This window comes from Typopeltis vanoorti, chromosome 17, assembly GCF_054136105.1.
Source record: "Typopeltis vanoorti isolate ZY-2024b chromosome 17, IOZ_Tvanoo_1.0, whole genome shotgun sequence".
NCBI classification, from domain to species: Eukaryota; Metazoa; Arthropoda; class Arachnida; order Uropygi; family Thelyphonidae; genus Typopeltis; species Typopeltis vanoorti.
Window position 1 is genome coordinate 37,772,323 of NC_143565.1, and position 21,470 is coordinate 37,793,792.

The 21,470-nt window shown below is 36.1% G+C and overlaps 1 protein-coding gene across 1 annotated transcript in view; it reads right to left on the reverse strand.

The window, feature by feature from the left end:
• The window catches only part of Abca3 (ATP binding cassette subfamily A member 3), a 524,972-nt gene that overhangs the window by 475,993 nt on the left and 27,509 nt on the right, over window positions 1–21,470 (reverse strand). Inside the window, exon 4 of the mRNA XM_090407639.1 lies at window positions 21,162–21,412. Coding sequence (XP_090263765.1) covers window positions 21,162–21,412 — 251 coding nt within the window. The remainder of the gene's footprint in view (window positions 1–21,161; window positions 21,413–21,470) is intronic.

The window sequence follows — 21,470 nt, forward strand, 5'->3', positions numbered from 1 at the left end:
ATCCCAGAGAAAAAGCATTTTGATGGCAGAACAAGATGAGTGGAGATGATCAGTTAAATGAAGAGTACACAGAGCAAACAAGGAAAGTGACTCACTTAGTAATGGTAGCAAAAGTGTAGTATGAGCAACAGTTAACAAATGGTACTAAAAGAAATCCTAGGGAGTTTTTTTTGATATGTGGTCATTTTGAGGAAGAATGATTATGGGAGGATGATGTTGGTCAATGATGATGGGAGAATGATAAACACTGAGGAGGATATGGTAGAGATGTTAAATGAGCAATTCATTAAAGTATTCCATCCTTGTGATTGTAATATAATGCAGAACTTGAAAGCAGTGGGAATGGGAGAAGAACCAATGATGTTGAGTGAGCAGGAGCTATATAAGAAATTGAGTAAACCTGATGTCAACAAGGTCACGAGACTCTATAGTATATCACCACGTGGGAGCCAGACCATGAAGTGATACTAAGGTTGAAGTAATGAAGAGGTCATATTTCCATATACAAGTAGTCAAAAGGTATTATACCTTATTACTAAAATACTCTGGATTAGAGATAGATGTTGAAAATTTTTTTCACTTTTTTATACCATAAATTTTAAGTGTTATTTAATTTAAAGTGTTATTAATAACACCCAGGACATTCTAGATCGAATAGAGGAAAGAAGAAAATACAAAACCTCCCTAAAGGAAGAAAGCAAAGACAAATATAAACATAAAAAATATGATAAATAGAAAGGGTAAAGAAGCAAAAGAACAATCGTATATAGAGAAATGCAAAGAAATAGATCTAACAAAGACTGGAAGAATTGATAAAGCTTATAACATTATAAAAGGAATAAGCCAGCAAAACAAGACAAGAAGTATAATTATCAAAAATAAACAGGGGAACATACTTATAGATAAGGAAGAAATTTCAGAAAGATAGAACGAGTATTTGGAAGATCTATATAGTGAAAAGGTCTAGATGCCAAGACTATAGAAGATGAGAGAAGACTTGATGTGGAAGAAATTGGTCCAACTATATTAAAAGATGAATTCGAATGGGCACTGAATGAATTGTCAGCCAACAAGGCACCAGGCACTGATAACATCCCTTCAGAATTAATAAAATACTCAGGAAACATAACTAAGTCATACCTTTTCAAGATCAAAGGATATTTATGAAACGAGGATCATTCCCAAAGATTTTACACAATGCTCTATCATACCCATTCCTAAAGTAAATAATGCAAACAAGTGTGAAAATCATCGAACAATAAGCTTAATATCACATGCTTCGAAAATACTACTCAAAATTATACAAAAAAGACTAACAAAGAAGGTTGAAGAATATGTTGGCAATGATCAGTTTGGATTCAGGAAACAGCAGGGGACAAGAGAAACAATCATAGCTCTAAGAACAGTTATTGAAAGAAGATTGGAGAAGAATCAAAATAATCCGATAGTCTTTCTTGACTTGGAGAAAGTCTTCAATAGTATTGACTAGAATCAAATGTTTCACCTCCTAAAAACAATAAAAGGTAGATTGGAGAGATAGAAGGCTCATATTTAATCTTTACAAGCATCAAGAAGCCCTAATAGAAGCAGCCAGCAATACAACAAAAACTGCAATAGCAAAAATACCTAGAGGTGTAAGACAGGGGTGCTCTGTCTTACACCCATATTGTTTAATCTGTACATTGAAGATGCAATAAATAAACTGAAAGAACTAATAGAAACAGGAATTAAGATAAATGGAATTGATATCAACTGGCTACAGTTTGCAGATGATATAGCAGTTATAGCTGATAACGAAAACAAACTGAAAGCCACCCTAACAAAGATGGAAGAAATCTTCACACAGTACAGCCTAAAAATTAACTATAAGAAAACAAAATTATTAATTACAAGTAAAGCAAATCCAATGAAAATAAACCTGGAAATAAATAATAACCTATAAAGGATGAAACCGAGAATGTAATTTCTTGGCATCTTTAATTTATAGTATAATCAAGTGAAAAAACTTTCAACAAAGAATAGCATCATTATGCAGCTGCAGAAAAGAAAAAGTTGTGGAGAAATATAAAGAAAATGTGATTCTTTTTGCCAGAAGTGGCACCTCTGTCTTTGTGAAAACTGACAGAGCCCATTAGAGAATGATGGCCAAATACTGCTAACTACTCCGACCTCTTCACATTCCTTATGAAATTTTACCACATGCAATCCAGCTATACAAATAGTAAGGTCATTTTTTTGGAAGACCTCAACATCCAGATTCCAACTAGCTTCCCTATTCCAACACCATAAACCTAGCCAGATGAGAAGCAGAAGTCTTTGCTATAAGTGACCTAACACAAATGATACATCTACCTACTCAAATTCTGGATAATCCTCTTCACTCCCCAAATACTCTGGATTGCTTTTTAAGCAAATGTCCTTCCAGATACACTGTAAAGATCATCTATCCTCTCGGCAACTCAAATTCTCTAGCCTCATCAATCACTTGCAATCCAGTACCATTAATGTGATACACAGTATGTAATCTCTGCAATCCAAAGTGACCAGAATTATCCTTTGCCCATAATACCAAATTATTTAAATCAAGTTGCAGGATATCTACATTGCCTTCATCAATTGTTGAAAGTTTTTTTTTTTTCACTTGATTATAAATTAAATTAAAGATGCAAAGAAATTATGCTCTTGTTTAATCATTTATCCAATTATAAGTATACAAAGTCTATGCATGAAGTAGCTTCACCACTAGGCTACTTGTATATAGAAGCAAATGACTTTACATTAATCACCTTAGTATCCCATAATGCAAAGCACAGATTGTTTGGGTATAACGCTATACTTTATAGGAAGGACCACTACCCAGAATGGTTTCAATCTTTATTGAGGTACTGTTTAAGTGACTAGTACTTCTCCAAAACCTCTGAGTGATTTTCTGATCACTCCAAATCTCACTGAACAATCCAAAAGGACCACTACTAAAATCATCATTCCTGACCTGAATTACTCCAGGACAGGAAATCCAGCAGGGGCACTACCCAGTAACAGGCACAAGCTTGCCTCTAAGAAAGAACCACTGTACACCTCACCATCAGTAGTCGCAAGACCTGGAATAAATGTAAAGAGCACATGTTTGCAGATGTATATAATGCTATGCATTATGGGAAAGGTCACTATCCAGATCTGTTAGGACCTTTATTGAGGTGAAAAAGTAAAGGGGTGTTCATCATAGGCCTAGAATTGTTAACCACACAACCGGCCAAGACGTATATATACATTCAAGTTACCATGGATGTGAAGTGCATATTAAAATTATAATATCATTGATATTACATCGAAATATATGACGGTACGAAGTGTAGAGGAGTGATGTATTTTATCCATATTGAAGGCGATGTGGTTAATATAAGGATGCAAGAAAGCATGGGTGGTATTAGAAGAAATAAAAGACAGATTGGCAGTATAAGAGATGTGGTTTATATTAACCACATCGCCGATCATTTGAAATTAGAGCACAAAGATGACATACCCAGGTGGTTAAGCCTATCTAAGCTAACCACCTTGAGTTGGTTTTCTCTGCCTAGGATTGCTCTCCAATCATCCCAACAATTGACCATAAGACCAACTCAAGTTGGTCTTAAGGTCAACTAACTAAAAGGTCAGTTAACTAAAAGGATGGAACCAGTTAAAAAGCCTCTAATAATAAAAGACAGAATTTTATCTCCTCCTCATGAATATTGCATGATGCGGATGGTGCACACCATGTAGCCAAAATTTGGCATCTCTTGGAATGCTTTTTTCTTTCTAAATAGAAAAATGGTCGGACTTAACAATACAATTTCCATAATACAATATTATAAAACATTTGTAAGTAATATTGCATTGCTGGTTTTCAAATCCATGTTCTTTCCTAACTTTCCATAAATAGTATTTTAATTCATTAATTATGAAAATCTTAATTAAATCTTAAGTACATGATCTTTTATGTCTACTTTATCTAATATATTGAACATTTTATTATTAATCTCAATTAATTATTAATAAATCCCCTGAGTGTGATAATATTCCTGCTGAGTTACTGAAAGCTTTGACTGGCAATAATAACTATTTAGTGGAATCCATTCAGGACATCTATAAAACAATACAATTACCTGAAGTTTTTACATCTATCTGCATACCAATTCACTCAATTCACCATTTATTAACATAAATGGTGAATTGAGTGAACAACAGAAAGACTTCAGAAGAGGAATAGGAACCATTAATACTATCCTGGAACTAAAAATACTAATAGAAAGATCACTTGAAAGAAATAGGAACATTTACATATGCTTCATAGACTTTCAGAAGGCTTTTGACTGGGTAAAACATAATAAAATGTTCAATATATTAGATAAATTAGACATAGAAGATCATGTACTTAAGATTATAAAAATGATTTACACCACACAGAAAATGCAGCTATTTAACAATGAGACTTCTGTAGTGAAAATAAAAAGAGGAATTAGACAAGGTTGTATCCTTTCACCAAATCTATTTAATATCTATAGTGAGACAGTGATGAAAAAGATTGAAGAACAAAAAATAGGAATTAGTATCAATGGTATAAAATACAACAATCTTAGATATGCTGATGATACCATTCTAACAGCAGAAAACAGAAACAAATTAATCAAATTAATGCAGCTACTAATTGAAGAAGGTAAAGAATTTGGATTAGATATCAATGCAAAAAAGAACAAATTTATGAAAATCTCAAAAGAAAACAAATCTGAGCAAGAAATATTCATAAACAATATGAAAATTGAACATACAACAGAATACAAATATTTAGGCACCTACTTTACTGTAGATGGAAAGCAAGATAAAGAAATAAAAAATTGAACAGTCATATCTAAAGATGCATTCTGGAAAAATAAAGATCTACTCAGACGTTCTGTGAGTATCGAGGCAAAGAAAAGAAAGATAAGAACACTAGTGTGGCCAATTTTCACATATGGAAGTGAGATGTGGATATTCAAGAAGAGAGTAAGGCAACAGATAATGGCCTTTGAAATGTGGTGCTATAAGAGAGCTCTGAAAATCCCATGGACAGAACATGTGACAAATACATATGTCCTACAGAGAATGAGAACACAGAGATCTTTATTACAGGAAATGATCCAGAGAAAGATGAGATTTGCAGGACATGTACTGAGAAAGGATAACAGAAAGGATTACATGTACTGAGAGGTTCAGCAGGACAGAGGATACTAACAGTTTTAGAAGGAAAAATTATGGGAAAAGGATCGAGGCAAAAAACGAAGAACATGGCTTGAAGATATAAGATCATGGACTGGATCACATGGCTATGCAGAAACAAAAAGGAACACCACTAACAGAGAGAACTGGAAGAACATGGTGCTGCACCCTCTCACTGAGGAAGCTACATGAAGAAGAATTATTAAAATCAAAATTCTCTTCACATTGTTGACAGGTGTGTGTGTGGCAGAGGGGATTATCAAAAAAAAAAAAAGAACCTGCTGTGTTGTAAGTAATGGAATGCCCAACACATCACAAAGTCTGTTCCAAATATACAGAGAGCAAGAGAACAGAGCTGCAGAATGCATGCTCTACTCTTTTTAATCTGTAGTACATGTCACAGATTGGATCTCCAATGTTAAAGACATTTAATGACATTAACTGGAAGGTGACCATATGCAGTTCTCCAAGCATGATCCCTTCTGCTAGGATATCCTTGGAACTTCAGTAAGTTATGAAACAACATTATTGTCCATATCCAACTGTAAGGAAGTTCATGGGGGGAAGAGGTTAAAGATTCCTTTATACGCAAGTTTTACTTTTATTGTGATATGTTGGACATTCCATTACTTACAACACAGCAGGTTTTTTTGATAATTAAATCCCCCCCCTCATACCAGATCAAGCAGGTATATGTATGCCGATGACCTAGCGATCTTACATCAATCCACCTCCTTTATCAACCTAAAATCAACCTTGAATACAGACCTGAACGCTCTGGAAGGGTACCTGAAGCCAAATCCAATGAAAACAGTGTCCTGAGTATTTCACCTGTACAATGCAGAGGCAAATCGACAACTCAACCTTTCTTTCTGTGGAAAAATGCTAAAGATCCTCACCCAAAATACCTTGGAGTAAGCCTGGACAGAAGCCCAGAAATCATATCATTTCAAGGCTTGCTGGAACAACCTGGGATTGTGGTGGTGCAGAAGTCCTAAGGCTGTCTGCACTAGCCCTCGCATTCTCTGCAGCAGAATATTGTGCCCCTGTCTGGGAAAGAAGTACACACTAACATTATAAACGCCCAGCTAAACTCTACCATATGCACAATTAGTGGGACAGTAAGAAGCACCCCTCTCTCATGGCTGCCTGTTCTATTTAACATTGTTCCACCACACATATGGAGAAGACAAGCCTCGATTAAGGAATTTAATAAAGCAATGAGCAACACACTCCTGCCCCTACAAGACTCTCATAAACCACCTAGTCTTCGGCCTCAAATCTAGAAAGCCTCTCTGGTCCATGGACGAACTCTCTTCAGCTGCACTGCCATCAATATCTGACATATGGAGAGAATACTGGTCCAACAATCTCCCAACAAACGGCTTCCTGGTGGAAGATCCTTGTGCTCCGCAGCCTGGTTTTGATCTTCCTAGGAAGATTTGGTCATCAATAAACAGGATCAGAACTCGTCAGGGCAGATGTGGCTACCTTCTACATAAATGGGGGGCTGTCAGATCACCCTTATTGCGATTGTTCTCTCGTGGCTTAGACAATTACTCATATTGTGTATGACTGCCCAAGGCGCAAATTTCACGGTGGTGACCTACAGGACATCCACAAGGTGATGGATGAAGCCTTGAATTGGCTTTCCAGCCTGGACCTTGACCTGTAGTTGGTATGGTGGTGGTGGCGGTGGTTATGGAGGAAACAGAAGATCACGGTCATGTCTCACCACGAAGACTTTATTCTCGTAGTCACTCTCATAATCCTCGTCATGGTATCAGCAGAACTCCTCCTCACGTTAGAAGATGATGATACAATGTAAAATGGGCCTCCTCTGGATCAAGTTTTCTCACACAAGACACAACTGCTCTCTAATTAAACCTCGGATACATCTACATTTATGTTGTAAAGTGTTGTGAGAACATGCAGCTTGTCATTCTTGTTGCAGCAGGACGATAAGCGTCCCTGGCTTGATTATGACTTTTGTTTTATTTTTTAAAAAAAAGGAAAGACTTAGAAAGCAGGTTGTGCCTTTTATGTAATGACCTTTTATATGTTAAAATTTTCATCAATTGTTTCTGGAAATTGTGATTGTACTTTTCACTTACCAGTTTCATGTAGCCATAAGCATAAATAAATAAATTAATTAAAGGAAAGAATGTTAATGCCAGAATGTTATAGAAATCGTATTAAGACTAATACAACATTCTAGCATTGACATTCTTTGTTGATAGTATTCAGGAAAAATCTCAGCTTTAGGATCTCATCTTCATTAAATTCCTGCCCTGTACCCTAAAGGTGCACATGATATGATAGTACTACATGAAAAATTTACAACATTACTAACTGCCTATCTACAATTTTCCTCCAAATCAGTCTGTTACTTGTCAAGACTCAAACATTACCAGATCTTATATTTCTATCGTCTAAGGCACTTTGTACCGTATCAATCCACCTATATCTTGGTCTTCCTCTGGGGCGTTTTCCTGTTAACCTGGCAAAGAACACTTGTTTTGCCAATCTTTCCTCATTCATTCTGTTTAAGTGACCATACCACCTGAGATTAGCTCTGCTAATGCATTCCTGGATGCTGACAATGTCAAGTTCTTTCCTAATATTCTCGTTTTTAATATGATATTGCCATTGATGCCATCTTTTCACATCTCTAATCTTTCTCAGGACTCTCATATCTGCAGTCTCTAGTCTTTAGTCAAGTGTTTTACTTCTGACCCAGCTCTCAGATCCATAAGTTAAAACTGGTTTGAACACTGTCTTGTATACAGCTAATTTAGTGTTCCGACTAATTTCTCTCTTATTCCATATGAATTTATTCAATTGACTTCCTACCATACCAGTTTTGTTGATTCTGTTGTCTATTTCCATATTTAATTTACCATCTTCACTAAAAATCTTGCCTAAGTAGCTGAAATGTTTTATTTGTTCCACAGGTTCTCCATTCACAACACAGTTGACATTTTTAACAATTCTGCCTATTTTCATTGTCTTTATCTTTTTATTGCTGACCTTCAAACCATACAACAGTTATTCAATTTAGTCAGAGAATCTTGCAAAGTGTAGCGGATTTATTTAGAAGTATAACATCATCCGCATAAAGCAAAGAGCTGACATTAACATCTCCAATTTTGATATCCTGTTTAATACCACTTTCCTTCATAATCTGATCCATATAATGAATAACAGAAGGGGATAATGTACATCCTTATCTCACACCAGATTTAACATTAAACCATCTTCCTGTACTTCCTTCAATTCTAACTGCTGACTTACAACTCAAATAAAGACTAAGTATTGCTTGATATAATGCCCCATTGACACCATATAACTGTAGCGTATTGAATAGCTTCTCTCTTGGCACCTTGTCATATGCCTTTTCCAAATCCACAAAACTTAAATACAGATCTTTGTTATATTCCCATGATTTCTCCACTATTTGTCGTCAAGTGAAGATCTGATCCTGACAGCCTTTATTTGACCTGAATCCAGCTTGTTCTTCACCAAGCTTTTCTTCCACAATTCTTCTCAACCGTTTCTCAAGTATACTTGCATATATCTTACCAGGAACACTCAGAAGGGATATACCTCTGTAATTCTCACATTCAGTTTTATTTCCCTTTTTATATATGGGTACTATGAGAGCTCTACTCCAATCATCTGGAATCCGTCCCTCTGTCCAGGCATTGTGAACTATGCAGTGCAGCCACTGTAAGACTTTTATACCACCATACTTCAGCATTTCTGGTCAAATATCATCTACTCCTGCTGCCTTTCCACATTTCAAGCCTTTGATGGCTTTTTCTACTTCAAGTATGGATATGTATTCCTGACTGCATGCTTGGTCAGTGTTTTTTTTTTTTATCACTGTGCTGTCATCACTGCTTGTTTCATTTAGCAAATTTTCAAAGTAATTACTCCATACTTCAAGGATTTCTTTTTTCTCCAGTTTTCATGTCACCTTTATCATCTCTAATTCCTTTTACAGCACTCTTTCCTCCATTCCTAAGCTTCTTCAACAACCTCCAGAATATTTTGCCACCTTCTTGATATTTATTTTCTATATTCTTGCCAAAGTCCTCCCATGACTTTTGTTTAGCTAGTTTTACACAGTGTTTAGCATTCTTGCATTTGTCTCTATATTCTCTAAGAGCACAAGCTGACTTATTTGCCAGGAACTTTTGATATGCTTTCTTCTTTTCCTTCACTGCCTCTTTAACTTCCTGTGTCCACCAGGGAGTTCCGATTATTTTATCCTTGCAGACAACCTCACTACATGCCTCTTTGGCAGAATCAATCAATGTTTTCTTTAGAGTTTGCCACTGAATCTCCAAAGTTTGGTTCCTGTTCTCAAACTCTTTCATTTTTCCTTCAATAAGGTTCACATCTGAGAGCTGCTCAACTTTTATTCGCTTTAAAACTTTCTTACATGTCAATCTTTTCAATATGAAATTCAATTTTATCCTTTATAATCATTTTCTTTAAATAGCAGGAAATGAAAACTCAGGTAGTACTGGAGAAGACTGAAGGTGTGATTGGTTTGCAACATTTTATGGATTTTTGAAGCTATATATATTTAAACAGAAAAATCTTAACACTGAAAGAACTAAGTTTCTTTGATATTGAAGAAATTCCTTTTTAACTTCTCAGTATTAGCTGGATCAAAAATATTGCGCAGGTTTACTATATAATTGCTTTTCTTCAGTTTCTGTGATGCCTGTAATATTTATAGACAGACATTACAGAAGTCGAAGAAAGCAATGTCTATAATATTTATTATGTACAACTGAGTAGGGAAGATTATGATTTTAAGTACTACGGCTTTAGAAGAAAAGGAAGGTAGGCCAATTTTCCAGTCTTCTAAGGTTTCAATGTTTTTGTATATATGTATTTTTGAACTGATAATATTGGATAAGGGCAGAAGGAAATTCCAAGTATAATGAGAGGTTCTCTCTTATGGGTTAGTCCAAAGGGAATGCTTCTGAGATCCCACTTTCCAAAAACTTACCATCTTGTCAGAATTAGCAGTTAATCCACTGGTTTTGCTGAATTTTTCAAAAACACCAAAAAATGCAAAGTGCCGACTATATCATTAGCATATGCTAATACCTTATTTTTCTTCATACTTGAATTAAGTGTTATTCCACGCACAGCACATGTATTGTTGACATCCTACAAGAAAGGTTCAAGAACCAATGCAAAGAGCAATGGACTAAGAGAACAACCTTGCTTGACTCCTTTTTGAATTTTGACTTTTGTCTAATAGGAATCCATTAACTAGGAGGCAGGTAGTTGAATTGGCATAGGTTCCTTTAAAACAGATAGCAGCATTATACCTACACCAATTTGATGGAGTACATGGAACAGGAAGGGGTGCTGGACATTATTATACTGTCATCGCCTGCTTTTTTTCATACTAATTAGGCGGAGTAGATCACATAGCAGAAACAGATTAAATGCTACTGCTTGAGATACATAATTAAAAGCACATCTGTGTACTTTTAATTATGCATCTCATTCCTACTTTGAGACTTGTTTTTATTCAGAATTAGATAGAGAAATAGGCCTCCAGCTGCTGATTAAATATGATCTCTATTAGGTTTGGAATGGGGGTGGTATGGAATGGTATGGTATGGTATGACTTGCTACAAATTCACATGGTATGTGTCCTATAGAGGGAAAAGAATTAAACAGTATAACTAGAATGGAAAAAATAAAATCTCAATCCTCACAGTAAAGTTCTATTCCTAGGGGTTTCTTTGTCTGGCATTCTTTATAGGCTGTGGTAACTTTAGCTGCTGTAATGGGTCTGCCGAGCTCATTTTGGATATGAACAGGAAAGCCATTAGCATTCCAACAGTTATAATTTCCCACAGTACTACTGTCTTCAAACAGATTTTTATACTGTTTTTGGAAGGAGTCAAGGATGTCTTGGGTGTTGGACATGTCTTAAACATCCATACAAATTCAGGTGATAGTGCTTTCTTTGCAAAATTTGGTGAAACTGTCTATTGAAGAATGCAGATGAAGGAATATCTGCTAGGTGCTGCGGCTATATTCTTATTTTAAAATTTCTTTCTTCCACTTGTTGCTGACTTTCCACTTCTATCTCTATGTTGATGTTTCTAATGATGTTGCTATATTACATGCCATTGCATTTGTTTGCAATGAACTGGCATCTCTCTTTATACAGATCTTTGAACTTTTTTCTTTTGAGGAAAGTCTGTCCCCATTCAATCATATTTTGTTTTACTGCTTGTTTGAATTTTTAACCATGTGTCCCAGTTCCAGGCAAAATTATTCCAGATTTAACAGAGAGTCTGGAGTTTGGTTGAAAAGATCAACCAAACTCCAAACTGTGGAAGTCTCCATGGTTCAGAACAGATTTCTACTTTTGACCTTTATTCAGATCTCATCCATGAGAGCCAGACCCAGAAGAGATACCAAAGTTGGCTATTCTGGTAAGATGGATTGATTGGACCTGTGATTGTTTATCACTTTGTTGGATATGCAACAAAATTTCTGGATTAAGAAATATTACTGAGCACTTGACTCACCCATTGTGATGATGACGACCAGTGAATTTGTTTTTTCCTTTCCCCTCTTTTTTTAGTCAAGGAGAAAAAAAATTACTTGTTCAGTATGATTTTTGGGATGTTTGTCCTGAGATATTTGTTTTAGTCTACTGCTAGGTGGTAAACTGTAATGAGCTTGGAATATTATTGAGCCTTTGGCTCATCTATTTTGGGCTTCTGGCAGTGGGTTTAATAAAGCTTACCTGTTCAGTATAGTTTTGAGGTGTTTGTGTTTTGCAAGGTCATGCTCACTATAGTTTACTGCTTGATGAATTAATGGGTCAGAGTGGATGGTCAAATTTGCAAAGAATTTTGGAGCTTCATGTAGGAAAATTTTGATTTTAGGGATATCGACTTCTAAGTGTGTGTGTTTTTATAAACAATAATTTTATAAAAATTACTTGTTCAGTATGATTTTTGGGATGTTTGTCCTGAGATATTTGTTTTAGTCTACTGCTAGGTGGTAAACTGTAATGAGCTTGGAATATTATTGAGCCTTTGGCTCATCTATTTTGGGCTTCTGGCAGTGGGTTTAATAAAGCTTACCTGTTCAGTATAGTTTTGAGGTGTTTGTGTTTTGCAAGGTCATGCTCACTATAGTTTACTGCTTGATGAATTAATGGGTCAGAGTGGATGGTCAAATTTGCAAAGAATTTTGGAGCTTCATGTAGGAAAATTTTGATTTTAGGGATATCGACTTCTAAGTGTGTGTGTTTTTATAAACAATGGTGCATAAATGCTACTCCTAAGCATTTGTTTTGGATTATCTGTAGTTTACTAACATTTGAATCTACTATGTGGGTCATACTGCAGAACTGGCCTGATCAGTACCTTGTATAGGAACAGTTTAAGTTGTATGCTTAGCTGGCTACGACAATTAACAGGCATAGTTGTCCTATTTGCTTTTGAGCAGATCGATATGAGTCGTGAAGCAAAGCTCTTAATCTATTTGTATCTCCTAAGCATGTCTGAACAATTCATCTCGGAGAAAATTCATCACGCAAACTACTGGCACTGAAAATATTTGCTGAAAATGTTATTTTCTAGAAAATTGAAATAATATTGCATTGATACCGATATATGAAAAATAAATGCAGTGCAAGATAAATTTCACAAAATATAATTTTATTATGTATCCATGTATTAGTCCGCGCAGTTAGCCAAGTGGCTGGTTGCTTCTCAATCGTATACCTGGGAAAGGAGTGTCCTGGGTTCGATTCCCATCACTGAGGTGAGGAGTGTAGGATCTTTCTCAAACATAGCCAAGTTAGCCGGTCTTGGGAAAGGACTGCAGGGTTTTACTCCCCAGTTTATATGGGATTTTTCCTCCTGCAAGCAGGCAAACCAGCCTTGAGAATGTAATGCTTCTACAGACATAGGATACACTGGGAGGCATACGCCAACCACCTTATCCTTGTATAACGGTTGCGGTTATAAAGGAATAGAAACCCTCGACACCGTAAAGGTAAAAGAGGGACAGATCTATGTATTATTTATTTAGATTTCCATATTTTTTATTCTTATATAGTGAAAGTAATATTTTATTGATTGTGAGTTTCCTAATTTCTGTTTCGTCTTAAAATGGTATAAATATTCTTTCTTACTTTGATACTACAGATTCTGTTGATGGAATATCAATATTTACAAAATTATAACCCCAACTGTTATACGATGATGAAGTGGTTGGTCCTGTGCCTCCCAGTGTATCCTATGTCTGTAGAAGTGTTATCTCCTGAGGGCCAGTTTGCTGTTTGCTTGCTTGCTTGTGGGAGGAAAACCCCACATAAACTGGGGAGAAAAACCCTGCAGTCCTCGCCCAAGACCAGCTAACTTGGCTATGTCTGAGAAAGATCCTACACTCCTCATGTCAGCGACGGGAATCGAACCCAGGACACTCCTTTCCCAGGCATATGATTGTGAAGCAACCAGCCACTCAGCTAACCATGCGGACTAATACATAGATACATAATAAAATTATATTTTGTGAAATTTATCTTGCACTGCATTTACTTTTTATATATCAGTATCAATGCAACTCATTTCAGTTTTCTAGCGAATAACATTTTCAGTGAATTTTTTCAGCGATCAATAGTTCAAGTGCTGAATTTTCCATCTTTTTTTATTTTATTTTTTTATTTTGGTTTAACCAATAAGAATACAATTTGGTCAGCTAAATCCCAAATTTCCAGCCCATTCTCATTCGTTCAGTATCCAAGTAGATACCCAACAGGGTGCACCACGAGAAGGTGAGGATTGGACATTAGGTCAGAAGCCCTGGTTGGTTCTCCGCATTCCTTTAAAGGCTATGTGGAGGTCTCCTCTCAGTTATACAGCTTTGACCCTTAAGCACCCTGCTGAATTTTCCCTGCGATGAATTTTCCTCACGACAAATTGTCTCTGCGATAAATTGTCCCCTGCGATGAATTTTCAGTGGGGAATTGTCTGTGAACCCCTCCCAAGTATTTGCCTACTAGTTGCCATAGTATGGCGGTGCCAAACATGACCACTTTTCCCTCAGGGACACTAGTCTTCTTGTGAATAACACTGCAGTACTCTTGTGTGCATTAATATCAATTTGCCATTTTTTGAATCATTGTTCCAGTACTGAGACTAAATTTTGCAGTTTTTCAATTGCCAATCTAGGATGCAAGGAGCAGAGGCCATTAGTGCATATTATCTACATATAGAGCCATTGTGGTAGAAGTTGTGCATGGGATATCAGCAACATAGAGAAGAGATAATAGCAAGGAGATGCCTGCAGTGATGACATGTTCAGACAATCTAATTCCTTGTAGATTCACTCTGAGTGTGTAATCACCGAGATATGATTTGGTAAGTTTGACCAGTCCAAGTGGCAATTTGGCCTGCAGGAGTTTGAAAAGACCATCGTGCCATATTTTGTTGAATGCTTTGGCCAATGTCCAGGAAGATCATCCCTGTGCTGCTTCCAGTTGAACTCTTAGCCACAACTCTGAGAACTTGTTGTTCTGAGGAGTAGTTCTCCCAGAATCCAAATGGGATGAGATTTAATTCTTTAGTGCCTTTCTGCAGACCTAATAGTATTACTCTTTCAGCTATTTTTTCTATGCAGGAAAGTGAGCTGATCGAGTGATAATTTGGGTAAGATTTGCTGCTTTTCCTCATTTGGTAATAACATTACATCTGCTAATTTCCAGTGTGCAGGGATGTGGTGACATCTTAATATTGCATTAAGAATAATACTGATGTGCATTATGACTTTATATGGCAGGCATTTGATGATTTTGTTAGAAATCCTATCTGGGCCTAGTGCTTTCCTTTCTTAAGTTTGGTGATGATTTCATGTACTTCAGCGAGTGATGTCAGTTGGATGGAGTTTACGTTCTCTATGTGTTTCAGCATACAGCATAATCAGGTGTGTACTTTACTGATGAAGTCTAGATCAGTATGAGTATTGTTTGGACTACACTCTAAGATATCGGAAAGGCTTCAACTTTGTCCATATCAAGATAAAGAAGACCACATTCACCATGGACTGGTGGGAGAGGATTACAGTCTATACATAGACCTTCATTCATTTTCCAGAACATCTGGTCCTCTGTGTTTAAGGACTGAACTTTAGTCTCCCACTGGATTTCAATAGTTTTTAAGCACATATTAAACTTCCTTTGTAGCCCTATCGAGCACTTGATGTTCTGGGGCAAATATTCTGTGATATTTGTGTCTAGCTCTGTTCTTTTCCTGGATCGGGTTTTCAGTCTGAAGTCAGTTAATGCAGTTGCTATCTACTTTTCTAAGCTTGAAATTGAGTCGATTTTTTTTTCCTTTGAGCTGATGCCAGAAATGAGCCAAAAGATTGTGTACAGTGGTTGTTAGTTTTGTCCAGTTGACAGTTTGAACCCGATCTGGGATATTTTCATGTCATAAGCCCAGTTTTAGTAAAACTGGTTTGCGGTCAGAGCTGAGGTTGTCCATCACACTTAGTTGGTATTAGTGCCTGATATTTTGTAGTAGTGCTAAGTCAAGGACATCAGGAAGTCCTGCCACATTGTAGTATGTGGGTTCTGAAGGTCCTATGTTTACTGTGTTCCTGATGACAGCAAAGTCATTGAGGGTTCTACCATTTTGATTTGTAATCTTGTTGTTTCAGGCTATGTGCTTAGCATTCAGGTCTCTGGCTAGTAGTACTGCTTTGTTTGTATTTAGAATTTCAGTTAAGTAAGATTCCAGGATAAGTTTATAATAAATTTAGTTTAATCCTTTATCCAAGTGTAAGCAAACAAAGTTTACACCTGAAGTATACATGTCCGCAAGGAGATGTGCTTTGCATTATGGGAGCTACTCAGACAAGGAGTGGTGAGAGCTTGGTCCACCTTTACCATGAGTTGCCTCAGTTCTGAAGATGCTTCAGGCACAAACTTTGTTTACTTACACTTGGATAAAGGATTAAACTAAATTTATTATAGCCTAACCAAGTAGAAAATAAACTTCCAACAGGATAAGTTTGTTTGGAGAGTTATATACAGAGTATATTTTCAAGGGACCTGCATTTCAGTTCTGACCTCCACTCTTGTGATTTCTATGTTGGCAGTGGCAGGATTTACAATTTCATTGTATTCTATACTGAGGGTGACAATTATGGCTGTGTTGCCCCCCCCTCTGCCATCAGGTCTGTCATTTCAGTACAGAACATAGTTCCTGAGCTTTGAATTGTTGGTTGGTCGAAGATGCATTTTGTTTATAACGTTTACCACACTACAGTGAATCATAAATTCTTGTAATTCGTGTATTTTGTTTCCTAGACCAATGGCATTCCAGAACCAGTCTGTAGACAGTTTGGCCTTCCACATTTGTTAATCATCAACTGGTGCAGCAATTTTTTTTTTGTATGTATGCCTCACAGACTTGTTTATAGAGTCCTGGCTGGGGTTAGATTTGCTGAACTCAATTAACATTTCACCTAGAGTGGCTGTTACAACTGTAGCTTTGCAGGATTTGGTTGGGCATAGGGATTCAGTTTTTCCTACAAGTTGTGAAGCCACTATCTCTGCAAAGAGGCACACATTTGGTGGTTTGTACCATTTGGATATTATCAGCATTTGTTGTGTGTGTCCATGAAGTTGATGGGGCTTTTAGGCCTTCTTTTGTTGATTTGGGAGAGGGGGAACAAGTATTGCTTGCACCCTCTATAGTTGACACAATGTGATTTACCACAGTTGGTGCATTCAACTGGCTCTGTCTGCGATTTTTTGCAGAAAGCCACTGCATGGTGTTCTCTGCATTTAATGTAGTAGAAATCTACCTTGAAGCTGCATTGCGAGTAGCCAAATTTTTGACAATGGTGGCATTGTCCAGCTGATGCTTCCATCATAATGGTTCTGCTTTTACAGGCAGGTTGCAAACTGTTTTTAGGTTGTAGATTTCTCAGTTGCTCAGTTTTCTGATTTCCATTATAACAAAAGGTATTGGCCATTTATCTGCTCATGAGTCCACAGTTTTGGAGTTCTCTTGTGACTTTCTCAGTGGTGACGGATTCTGTAATACCACATTCTGTATGTATGTCTCACAGACTTGTTTATAGAGTCCTGGCTGGGGTTAGATTTGCTGAACTCAATTAACATTTCACCTAGAGTGGCTGTTACAACTGTAGCTTTGCAGGATTTGGTTGGGCATAGGGCACACAGTACCACTTGAAGTTGTTGTTTTTTTCATTTTATAAAGTGAATGTGTGGTATTGGACAATTTTATCATCTAAAATTTTAGTGAGTGCGCAGTAGTCAGCTATGATCTCTGGATGTATTCAGATCCTGTCAACCGTGTGCCTAGCTTTTGTAAATTTATTTTATGGTTTTTGAGGGCCATGACCACTTCTATCCATTTTTCCTTGGCTCACAGAATGACAGGAGGAACTCTTTCCTTATGGTGGCTTGTTTCTGCTTCCATGGGAGCTGCAGTTTCATTTGATGCTAATTCCATGCATTATTTTTTTTCTTTCTGACTTCAGAGAACTCATCTTGTTCCTCAAATGTTTCCTGAGTTTTAAATATAAGCCAAATTGTGAGTACCAAGTCTGGGATTCCGGTCTGTTGACAATGACCAGAGTGGATGTTGACCTCTCAAGCTCAACCTGGAGTCAATTGGGCCATGTCATTTGCAAGGAATCATAAAAACTTCTGAATTGTGCAAATGACTGCTCAAACTCTAGGCTCTCATACTGGGGATAGTCCATTTAAAGTTCGTAAAACAATCCTAAATTCTAAGTTTAGAGAAGAGAGAAATAGAATAAATTTGATAACTTGCTGGAACTTACCTCTGGAAAAGTCTCAAACCTAAATTCACTAAAGACAGAATGAATAACTCTCAATGAATCACAAGTCACCTAAGGCAGATCAGTAAACCAATCATATTAATCTTACACTCCTCAATGAAATGAAAATCCAAAATCAGATACAAAGGTTGAAGTAATGCAGAAATCATATATTTTCCACATACATGTAGTGAAATGGCATAAGACTTTATTAGAAAAATCCTCTACATTAGAATTAGTTATTGAAAGTTCTGTAATAACACACAGTACCACTTGATTTTTTTTTTTTTTTCATTTTTAAATGAATGTGTAGTATTGGACAATTTTATCATCTAAAAGTTTAGTGAGCTTGGTTATAAATTAAAAGATGCAAAAGAAATTATATTCTTGTTTAATCCAAGTGTAAGCAAACAAAGCTTGTACATGAAGACAACTAGGTTACTTGTATATAGTGGCTAATGTATATATGTATATAGTGGCTAACTTCATTAGCCACTATATACATATTAATCAAGATCCACCTCAATAAAAGTCAAAACCAGTCTGGGAAGTGGGCCTTTCCATAATGCATAGATTATACACACCTGAAAGTGTGCTTTGCATATGGGATACTAAGGTAATTAATGTGAAGTTAATAACCAAGTGAAAAAACTGACAAAGATGATGTACATATCCTGCAGTGTGATTTAAATAAATTATGCTGCAGGATATATATACAATATTTAACATCACCTTGCATCATGAGTGAATGATAATGATAGTCAATTTAATGTTGCAAAATGTAAGGATATGCACTTCAGGTCATAAAGGTTACATACTGTGTATCACATTTGTGGTATTGCATTGCAGGAGATTGCTTAAGCTAGGAACCTGGGGAAAATGGTGAACAGGGAGTTCTAATCCAGACCATTTAATAATAAGGTGTTACACCTTTTCACTACTTGTATACAGGAAATATGATTTCTGTATTATTATTGATTATTTGTACCGAAAAAAAAAAGTCCTTTTTAGGGCTTCCAGGGTAACAAATGGTAATGCTGTAGCCAATGAAGTTTTAACTGAGGTTCAGCTATTGCCGTTACCCAGCCATGACTAGAGCTTTTTAGCTCAATAACACCCCATCCACACAGATTTTCTTCATTCAGATGACGGGATAAAGAGTCAAGGACTCAGTCCATCGCCCAGTTCTTTTAAGAACTTAAGATTATTTGTACCTTGTATCTCTTTTGGATCTGGCTCCAAACAAAGAGACCTGAATAAAGGTTGAAACCAGTCTGGGTAGTAGCCCCTCCCATAATGCATAACATTATATGCATTATGCATCATATGCACTCAAAAGGATGTGTGATTTGCATTATGGGATACTATGGCAATTAATGCAAGTCATTAGCCACTGTATACAAGTAGCATAGTTGTCAAGATACTTTAGGCACAAACTTTGTTTGCTTCACTTGAATAAAGGATTAAATAATATCATTTCGTGGCATTTTTAATTTACTTTTATGAATTATTGCCCTCCTCAGTTAGGAAACAATTGAATACTTCCACTTAAATCTTTTGTTATGTCATTAATATACAAATTAAAGAGTTGTGTTTCTAGTATAGAACCCTGAGGTACTTTGCTAGTCACCATCATTCTCCTAAATTCCACTCCACTATATATTAATAACTCTCTGATGTCTGTCTGTCATCCCCTCCCCTCATCCATGCTAATAGCTTCATATTCATCACCATTTGCTCCAACTTTTTGTAATAGCTTTCCATGTTATATTCTGTGGCAACCAACAAACAGAATAAAGAAAAAAATCAACAATGCATGAAATCATAGGAAATAAAATTCCCTTGGATTGTCCAAATAAAATAGCCAACTACCCAGCATTTCCTCCAAATGAAGACAGGAAAAATATAGTTATTAATTTTGAAATAGGAAAACATGAGAAAAAAAGCCTAGAAAACCCTGAAATCTTGAGATCATTAGCTCTTTCAAAAATAATGAAATATGGAACTGACTCAATAAAAATCTACACAGATGGCTCCAAAAATCCAAATGGCGATTCTGGGAGTGGCATACTCATCTATGGCTCTCAAAATATAGAACTAAAAACAACCAACAGTATAGGATGTAACTCACACTATGCAGAATTAATAGCTATTAACATAATACTGCAACATTTGGATAAACAAAACACAAAGGGATTTATATTTTTCATAGATTCCTTAGCAGCCCTTCAAGCTATTAAGAACTGCTGCACTAGCCATCAAGAAATACTTATACACATAGCAAAAAACATAAACAAACTACATAAGGATTCCGAAATAATTTTCCAATGGATTTCATCCCATGTGGGATTAAAGGGAAATGAAACTGCAGATGAAGTAGCAAAAATGGCTGCAACATCAAGTGATAGCACAGATTTTGATCTTTTTAAAATTACTCAAAAAGAAAATGTAAAAATAATGATTCTCCAGGACACGACTCACCACTAGTATTCAGCAGAAAAACAAGCAGCTGCCATCAACTCCAAGTTTAATCGCTGTGCCACTACCATGACGTCTCACCTCAAGAGCAGCCATACAAGACCAATCAAAGTTTAGCAATAGCATAAAAATCTTCCCCACCTGCAAAATCTGTAACATCGAGGAAGCATCACCACTGCATTTACTAACTTGTATGAATATCTCTAAATGTGAACTTTATAACAACCCATAAAAGGTGCTGTATAAAATACATGAATTTAACCTCTATGATCTGGTGTAATAATACCATGGGATAATAAAAAACATTCTATAATTCACCACTTCAATCATGGATCCTCCTTTGCTAGCCTGGTTGGCCAAGGTGAAAAACTCTCCACTTTAATATTAAAAATGATAATTATTATACACATGACAACTGCTTATTCGAAATCTTGTCTGTGATCAAGTTAAATTCTACTTCTAGATTTGTGGATAAATCTCCATATTTTATAATAATTTTTAATCTAAAATAGAATATTAATAAAATGAATATTAAAAAACTCTATAATACAAATATATGAACAACATACCTTCATCCTTGATTCTTTCTCCTTTACAATATTTTTGGCTATATTTAGTGCAGGAAATATAAAACTTAACAGAAGAATTATAGGGAAAAAGAACTGAAGTGCCACTAAAAACTGGTCATCATCATATGAGGGATAAGGATATCGCTGCATAGAAACCTCAAATGAATTCCAAACTGGTCTCTTCATGACAGATTTCATAATACTTTCATCTAGTGCATGCTGAAGAGAAAGAAATCCTGACTGCATATAGCCTGCAATAATTTTTTTAATTTATTAAATTATTACTAATGTAACCAGAAAACTACAGCA